Source organism: Zea mays, chromosome 5 (genome assembly GCF_902167145.1).
Source record: "Zea mays cultivar B73 chromosome 5, Zm-B73-REFERENCE-NAM-5.0, whole genome shotgun sequence".
NCBI classification, from domain to species: domain Eukaryota; kingdom Viridiplantae; phylum Streptophyta; class Magnoliopsida; order Poales; family Poaceae; genus Zea; species Zea mays.
In genome coordinates this window covers 212,542,322-212,551,789 of record NC_050100.1, presented here as the reverse complement: position 1 = coordinate 212,551,789, position 9,468 = coordinate 212,542,322, and the positions used below count along the sequence as shown (strand labels likewise).

Below are 9,468 nucleotides of genomic sequence, written 5' to 3'. Positions count from 1 at the left end.
GAGAGATAGCTTGGGTTGGGAATGAGACAACAGAGAGCTCCGTTGTATTCAGTTTCTCCGTAATTTCATCCCCCTGCCCAAAGCAGCTATCGTACTTATACTACGACATATGTTCCACGGACCAGTGACTCAGGGACGCAGCCCCACATACCAGAGACTCATTCATCTTTCCTAACAGTCCTGCAATAAGATAATTGTGCGACGTGGCACGTCCAGTTAACAGCTCCCACGCCCCTAAAAGGCTAAAACTGATAGCACATCAAGCCCAATCGTATAATAATTATCAGTTCATCACTGAAACCAAGACGATATATTTGGTTGGGCTGGCTTAAAGCACGACACGGGCACGATATGCCTTGAAATACTTTAGTGTCAAGTCGGGCTGGCCCGTTGCATAGAGTTATGCTTGGGCCAAGGTTGAGACTCATGGGTAGGCACCAGCATGACTTGTTTAAGACAGACATGAAATGACTCATATAGAGGCACAGGAAGACCTATATATTCAACAAAACCACATTTAATTTCACAATTTCATGTAACTGATAAAGAACACAACTAGAGATAATGTTAGTTAGATATTTTTACAACTTTGAGTTAGAAGGTGTGATGTAGCTTTACTTTTGTTATGAACATTAGACAATCAACTGAACTTATAAACTCTGTCCGGAGCTATTTATACTCTTTTTTTTCTTCCGTAAAAAGAATTTTTAACAATGTAGTTATTACACATCTCTAGTAAATTAATAAAAACATTAAAATTTCTTTTATTCAAATTTGTTTGTCTTATTTTTTTATATATTAAATTCGCTTTAAAATCTGGACTCTAAAGTGAATTCTGAGACAAAATTTGATTTTTGGGCTTTTTCAGACTGTCCAAAATAAGCCTGACACGTTTAAATAATTATGTGTCGGGTCATGGGTCCACCCGATACAACCCGAACTAATTATAGACCGAATCGGCCCGAAATTCAAACGGCCAAGCTCTTTTGGGCTTGGATTGGACCGGTCCGAGCGGTCCGAATGTACCCTTTAGGCCTTGTTCGTTTGTGTAGGATCGCACCCGGAATCGTTCCACTCAATCAAAGTTTATATAAATTAGAGAAGCAATCTGGTTAAGAATCGTTCCGACCCACCAATCCGACAGAAACGAACAAGGCCTTAGTAGAGTTAAAAACGGGCGGGTAAAATCCTACTCCAACTGTTTCCGTATTTTCGGAAAAATATAGAAACCAGGAGGATTTATTCCACCCCTTTTGCGAGATCTCGTCTTTATCCGGATTTAATCTTTATTTATTCTGTATTTAATAGATATAGGACGATCCTAATATGCATTAGTATATAAACTCAAGCATCGTGTTTTTATGTGACAAATTATAACACAAGTGGTCATTGTAACCATTGTTATTTGTTTGGTAATGGTGTACATAAAGCTACATCTATGATTGTATTAAATTACGAGTTTCCATTAGCATTTTCGTTACCGTTCGTTTTCGCAATTCCATTTATTCGCTCTCGCTTCCAACTATTCCGGATCCGATTCCGTTTCCGATGATAAAATACAGATAAAAAACGGAAAAGAGGTTTTTCGGTTTGTTTCCGACTTTTTACATCCCTACCCTTTAGCTAGCGGATCTGCTCAAAGACCGTAAAATTTCAACTGAACCGGAAAGTTGACAGATTTTCTTATCCAAATGTTGGCACGTGTAGAAAAGTTTTTCTTTTGAAACAATATTTCCCTACAAAGATCACTTTTGGACTTACTGCACCATCTATACTACAGTCTCGTACATGAGCATCAGCTCTGCTTGACAGCTTTTGCTGGTTTAATCCACAAACAAATTGCCTCTCCACTCAAGCATTGCCTATCACCTAAATTCAAGTCATATATCCACCTTTGTTGTTTCAGAACCCGTTCACAGACCTTCTCATTGGGCTCTGAACTGCTAACAAAAGCATGTTATTCCATTTGGCAGGTTCAGAAGATATGATGGATAATCCTATGTTCAGCCATGCCAAGTTGCAAAAAGAATGGCAAGAGCGCTGACAAGTGACAAGCTCACAATGTTTGCAACATATTGGGACCTTGCAAGCATTCTTGAGGGTTGGCATAGAAGTAGTCCTCCTCCTTAGGCCTGTCAGGGATCGCTGCCCTGGTGGCTGCTGATCCCATACGGTTTGAATGGACAGCCTTGATCAATGAAGCAAACTCATCCCACCGCAAAGAACCACTGGTATACTGATCTACCAGCTCAACTATAAGTTTTCGATCCAACATGATTGTTTTCTTGAATCCCAGGTACCTGTACAAATAAGTAGCACTCGATATGTGCAGGTGGATACTTCCGATGCAGAATTTACTCGATGAAAAACATAGTGCAAATCTTCAGAATATGTTGTTCGTTCAAAAACAGACTAAGTTGAGATTATGGATACCTCCGGTGTCCTTCGACAACTTTAGCCATGTTGCCATCATATGTGGGAACAAATATATCACTTTCCAGTGATACTAAGTAATCCAGTGCAGCCATTTGCGACGAATGGTTCTGAAAGAACATGAGATCAGAAGGTTCCAGAAGCGTCTCCTTTCTCACCTGCACACATTGTCCGAACTACCCATTAGTGAAAACAGGAAAGAGACAAATCGATTGATGACAGCACAATACAACAGTGGTGTCGCAACTCGCAAGTGAAGCATTTGGTCCATACCACGTTAGGGTAAGCCAAGGTAAGAGAAGCCATTCTGCGTTTTCCACCATATATCTCCCCAGCTGCAATGTAGATTTGCATACTTTTGTCGATATCCAATGCTCTAAGAACAATAGCAACCTCCTCTGGCGTCAAAGGGCAAAGACCATCTTTTCTTTTCACAAAAGAGTTTATTACTTTCTCTTTCCACCATGGGTAAGCATACCTGAAGTGTGAGTAACTGCACTATCAGTATGAGAAAGACCAGACACATTTACAAGACATCAAAAGGTGGTATGAACCAAGAGACTGGAATAAATGGCAAAGTAGAAGAGTTTTACCTCATCCTTGTAAGCTCCTCGGTTTCTTTAGGAGTGCAGCCTTGAGTACAGCCAGAGAAGGCAAGCATATCCATCTCATATCGTAAATGAATAACTAAGAAGGGGCCATTTTGGCGAAGCATTCTAATCACTCTCCTTCCTAACACTTCAATTTGGGACGTAAATTTCAGTGCAGAATAATTGACCCGGCAACGCAGTCTCTGGATCTCCAGAGGCAGACCATTATTAGCAAGCCTAGCATCAGTTCTATTAAGATGGAGTACCTTATATTTCTGAATTGCAGGTAGAATCTGTACAGGATGAAATGTTATCAGCTTTTGGCCAAATGGTAAAGATTCTATGGATTGGATATGGACACAAGAGTTCATGACATCGGACATCTCTAACCTTCTTATGGTAATAGGAGATATCCGACCAACTAACAGGAGGCACTGAGTAGAACTTTCCTAACTCCACTCTCCGTTTTACTCTTGGTGGCAATTCTCTAAGTATGCGAACCTCATCTCTTAGAGAGATTATAAAATGTTCAACGTCAAATATGTCTTGAAATTCACTAGAGGCAGAATGCATAAGCATATTATCACAAAGACTATGCATAAAATCCATCCAGTAAAAAAGAACTGGGAAAAGAAAACTTTAATATCAACAATAAACACACCTTGGATCATTCCAAAATGACGTCTTATCCAACTCAGGCACAATTAAAGTCACATTCAAAGATCTTGCGATGGCAACCATATCGCATATCTGATTCAACAGGGCAAAGACAAGGATGCTAGATGTTAGGCCCTAGAAAGAATTGTCTTTCTTTAGCAAATGACTACATGAGGAGTCTTAAAGTTTCTTACAGCAGCTCGCATTTGGTTAAGCCCACCATTACATGAGACCATCAAATAACCATTGTTTTGATAAATTCCTAACATGATTTCAGGAAGAAAAAAAGATTACGAAAATCAATGAAGGAAATTAAAACACATGCTCTCATGCGCATCAACCCATATTAGGCAACAGATAATACTGTCAATATTGTGATACAGTTGAGGCTCACAGCTCACTGACAATGGTAAATTGGTAATCATATAGTCAAGCCAATTTATATTAACAACATTGGGCAAGTGAAAGATATTCATGAAAAATGTATCAAACAGTAAAAATGATTATTGTATCACATGTGTGTCCATCATCACCTTGTAGTTCATATACCTAGACACCATGGTGAAAGTGAAAGGTGAAAGGACACTTATATACCGAAATGCAGCATGATTGGTTGATTGGTACCAAGAAGGGAAAGCATAAGCCATAAATTCAGTGTACAAGCTAAAGGTTGGTACTGTTACTTTCACACCTTTCCCAAAATAATTAATTAACATATTATCATAAAGGGTCGTTTGGATCCATTCATTTTAGAAGAATTGGAATCTACTTAATAGATTACGCTATTTGGCTTGAATTTGATATTTTACCACTTTTCAAAATTCAGATATATGCCTATATCAAATTTATAGAGTGAGGGATAGAAATTGATTTTATGCATAGCCAGAGTATGACACTATGTTTATACTCTGCAATTTATAACATGCTCCTCGGCTCGCTCCCATAGTCCCATATAGTAGAAATGTAGCACATAAATATCTCCATCATATGACCAACAATAGTATACAAATATATTCCATATAAAACTATATTAGCTTAATTAATTTGTGCATAAATTGCTACTATTAGAATGAAATTCAATTCAAATGATCCAAACATGGTCTAATAGGATTTCGAACAGCTGGTATTTCTGTCAAAAACCTTCCCCTGTAAAACCTGGTAGACTTTTTTTTTCCAGACCATGAATCCTAATCCTAACATATAAGATACTGTGACTAACATTGAAACGACCCATAATGCGAAGATAACTTATTGCGCTCCATCCAAGGAGTGGCAACCACCAATGCACAAAATCTGTATCTGAATAGGAAGTAGTTAACACAAAACGCATTTTCGTAGGCATACAATTCGTGCTTCCATTCCAATTTCCAAAACGTACGAAATCGATGAAAGGCAGAGCGGCGGTACTCACTCTTCGGTGGCAGCGCAGCCTTCTCCACGACGGGCTCCGGCGTTGAAAGCCGCGTGGTGGTGACCGCGGCCGCCTCCCGCGCCGTCCGGCACGACGGCCATCCCTTTAGCACGCGAGGCCCCCAGGTCCAGGTGTTCCCTACCGCCGTGAACTGCACGACGCTGGTCCAGAGCAACACCGTCGTCACGGCCCGCAGCATCCACAGCTTCAAGCCTGACCGCGCCGCGGCGGCCACCGACGAGGGGCACCTGAGCTTCTCCACCGCCTTGATCCCCATTGCCGCCTTACACACCAACGAGCGAGGCCCCGCGCGATCAAAGAGCCTGCCCGCGAGGCATCTTCACCAACGCACGCAAAACAACCACCTGGAACATCAGGGAGGGGGTATCGCCTCGCCGCCACTCAATGCATCATCAGCACGGCGACAAGTTCTCCACCCACACCCACGGCCCACGGGCCACGGACGGCGAGAGGCCACCACCAATGCGCTATATATAAACGCACGCTCGAGCGCCCAATGAGAGCTCCGAATCGGCACGAAATCGGGCAACCGAACGCGGAACTGAGCGCCTCCAGCAGCAATCCAGCAGTTATTGCCAATTCTCGGGCACTCCGCCTTATCACCTTCCTTTCGCAGCCGAATCTCCGGATTGGCGGACCCCGACACGGCACCAAACGACGCAGCCTTCCTCTTCCTCTCGCGCCGCGCCGGTAACAGGAAAGGTGACGAGCAGGTGAAAATGGCTGCTGCGGCGCGTCGGCGGCGGGGAGCGGGCGGATCCCGGGGTCCTCAGAAGCAGGGGGAGTGGGCGTGCGTGCGTATGGAGCAGGGTTAACCTTGGTATCGTTTCTCGGCAGCGACCGACAACCGAAAAACAGCGAAAACCGCTCGAATTTCGTTGTTTTCGAACGATTTACAGTTTCAAATTGAAATCGGCGGGGGGGTTTTTTTTGGACGGATTTCGTTTGTTTCTCGGTGGAATTCGCTAACTTTTGACCGGGAATTGTTTAAATCAAGCGCTGGCAAGATGGGGCTGTTTGCACCGAGAAACGCGTCCCGCTGCTTATCGCTAGGATCTGTTGAGCAGCGAGCGAATTCTCCGTGTAGGGAGTGAGACGCTGGCCCAGAGTTGAGTTGGTGAGAGAGTGGAATAGAGAAGCAATGAGCACATAGAGAATCACATTTGTGAGGCTGCCCGCACTCGTGAACGCCAAACGGGACGCTACCCCTGTTTAGCGTACAGTTCGCGTGCAGTGGGTAGCGCTAAATGGAACTGAACGATAGCGTGCGGGCTTCGGGACGGTACTGCGAGCGTCGTACGGCGTGGCGCTCTATACTCTTTCTCCTCCCGCACCAACGACGTGGTTGAATTAAATATATGATAGTTGATATAGAGTATGGATATAGAGTAATATGAGTGCGGAGGATTGTGGTATAGAGTAAAGAATTTTGCTGATCAGGACAGAATATTCTTTTTAGGGTAGAAATTTAGAGTAGTATGAGTGCGGATAGCCTAATGGATCTAACAGGTAAGAGGTTCAACGAGTGATGGAGCACACACAAAAAAATTGTAACCTAAAGATAGATTTTTTATCAAGAAAATTATTTTTGAGCTCATGTGATCTTCTAGTCTTTGATAGAATTTATTTTCCAGATTTTTTATAAGTGTTTTTGAAATTCAAAAATTCAAAACGAAATTTACGAAATCTACCTAGAAAAAATACTGGTAACCGACGGTTACCGTCGAGATATAAACCCAGGTAATTGATTTATATATGCTCTGTTCTAGCATAAAACACATGATTAGGGATGAAAACGGTTTCGGAATTTTTCGGTATTTCGGAAACCGATTTCGAAATTTTTCGATCGGATTCACCGGTAACGATATTTTTCGAAAACGGAATCGGTTTTCGGAATTTTCTATCGGGGTCGGTATCGGAATCGGCGTGGTGTTTTACCGACTGTTTTCTTCGGTTACCGGTTTTTGTCGGAAATTACCGGATTTGTGTCTCGGAATTTCCCGGAATTGTGTCTCGGAATTTTTTTCAGAATTTTCCTGCATGTGATTTTTTCGCATCGCTTGTATGTCTCTGATAAGGATTACTTATTTTTGTATTTTTTGGATGCCTTAAGATTTTTTGGATAGATAGTGTTGGAAGGCAGTTGAGATTAACGGTTTGGTCTCTCGAACAAATCCATTCTTTTCTATGCACATGTTATGTATTAGTAATATATAATGATAGAGAGTCGATAGTCTATATTTTCCACACACTATATTTTAGGGTTTTCATATGAGGCTGTGAAAAAACTCTTTATGCGAGGAAGAAAAGATATTTCATGAGTAAGCATGCCATGTCAGCTAAATCGAGTGGATATTGTGAATTGCGAACTTTGAGTTTGTGAACTTGTGATCTTTATGAACTTGTTATACTGTGAACTTGTTATATTATGAACTTCTGATCTTTGTAAACTTTTTATATTATAAATTTGTGATCCTTGTGAACTTGTTACTGTCGGGGACCATAATTAGGGGTACCCCCAAGACTCCTAATCTCAGCTGGTAACCTCCATCAGCACAAAGCTGCAAAGGCCTGATGGGCGCGATTAAGGTCAAGGCTCAGTCCACTCAAGGGACACGATCTCGCCTCGCCCGAGCCCAGCCTCGGGCAAAGGCAGCCGACCCCGAAGGATTCACGTCTCGCCCGAGGGCCCCCTCAAGCAACGGACACACCTTCGGCTCGCCCGAGGCCCAGTCTTCGCAGAGAAGCAACCTTGGCCAGATCGCCACGCCAACCGACCATATCGCAGGAGCATTTAATGCAAGGATCGCCTGACACCTTATCCTGACGCGCGCTCTTCAGTCGACAGAGCCGAAGTGACCGCAGTCACTTCGCCGCTCCACTGACCGACCTGACAAGAAAACAGCGCCGCCTACGTCGCTCCGACTGCTGTGCCACTCGACAGAGTGAGGCTGACAGCAGCTAAGTCCAGCTTCGGGCGCCATAGGAAGCTCTGCCTCGCCCGACCCCAGGGCTCGGGCTCAACCTCGACGCTGGACGACGGACTCCGCCTCGCCTGACCCTAGGGCTCGGACACAGCCTCGGCCTCGGAAGACGGTCTCCGCCTCGCCCGACCCCAGGGCTCGGGCTCAACCTCGACGCTAGACGACGGACTCCGCCTCGCTCGACCCCAGGGCTCGGACACAGCCTCGACCTCGGAAGACGGTCTCTGCCTCGCCCGACCCAGGGCTCGGACTCAACCTCGACCTCGGAAGACGAACTCCGCCTCGCCCGACCCCAGGGCTCAGAATCAGCCTCGACCTCGGAGGAGCCTCCGCCTCGCCTGACCTCGGACCCGCCACGTCACAAGGAAGGCCATCATTACCCTACCCCTAGCTAGCTTAGGCTACAGGGAACAAGACCGGCGTCCCATCCGGCTCACCCCGGTAAACAAATAATGATGGCGCCTCGCGTGCTCCATGACGACGGCGGCTCTTAGCCCCTTACGGAAGCAAGGAGACGTCAGCAAGGATTCGACAGCCCCGACAGCTGTCCTTCCACAGGGCCCAAGCGCTCCTCCGACGGCCACGACATCACATGAACAGGGTGCCAAAACCTCTCCGACTGCCACGACGGCATGTACTTAGGACTCTAGCTCCTCTCTGCTAGACACGTTAGCACACTGCTATACCCCCATTGTACACCTGGACCCTCTCCTTACGCCTATAAAAGGAAGGTCCAGGGCTCTCGTACGAGGAGGTTGGCCACGCGGGAGAACGGGCCGACGCATAAGGCTCTCGCTCTCTCTCTCTCCCACGCGGACGCTTGTAACCCCCTACTGCAAGCGCATCCATCCGCCCTGGCCAAGACAACCCGAAGGCCACGGTTTCCCCTTACTGTTCTCCCCCTTTGTGTCCCGTCTCGCGCCGACCCATCTGGGCTGGGACACGCAACGACAATTTACTCGTCAGTCCAGGGACCCCTCGGGGTCGAAACGCCGACAGTTGGCGCGCGAGGTAGGGGCCTGCTGTGTGTTGACAAACAGCTTCCCGTCAAGCTCCAGATGGGTAGTCTCCAGCAACCTTTCCAACCCGGGACGATGCTCCGTTTCGGGAGTCTTGAGTTCATGTCCCTCGACGACAGCTACGACATGATACTCCTTCTTCCGCCGCGCGACAGCGACAATGGCGGCCGTCAGCCCGCCCGCCGGCGGCGGAATCAACGACGTCTTCCCCACGTGGCGGAAGAACAACATCCGGGTTTGTCCCGTCACCTCCCTCGCCGACGGAGGAGGAGGAGGGGCAACCATGGCCAAGCAGGAGGCGGCACCTCGTCGGCTGTCGAGCAAGTCGACGACGTCGGCGCCCCAGCGGGGGA

The 9,468-nt window shown here is 46.0% G+C and overlaps 1 protein-coding gene across 1 annotated transcript; it reads right to left on the bottom strand.

Annotated features, from left to right (window-relative positions):
- Positions 1-1,658: 1,658 nt before the first annotated feature.
- LOC103627678 (O-fucosyltransferase family protein) lies at positions 1,659-6,295 on the bottom strand. The gene is made up of 8 exons (XM_008647971.3): positions 5,092-6,295; positions 3,875-3,942; positions 3,685-3,773; positions 3,414-3,579; positions 3,027-3,316; positions 2,707-2,911; positions 2,434-2,591; positions 1,659-2,300 (listed from the first exon to the last, which is right to left on the bottom strand). The coding sequence occupies exons 1-8, from the start codon at positions 5,366-5,368 to the stop codon at positions 2,057-2,059; spliced, it is 1,497 nt and encodes a 498-aa protein (XP_008646193.1). The 5' UTR covers positions 5,369-6,295; the 3' UTR covers positions 1,659-2,056.
- Positions 6,296-9,468: the final 3,173 nt, after the last annotated feature.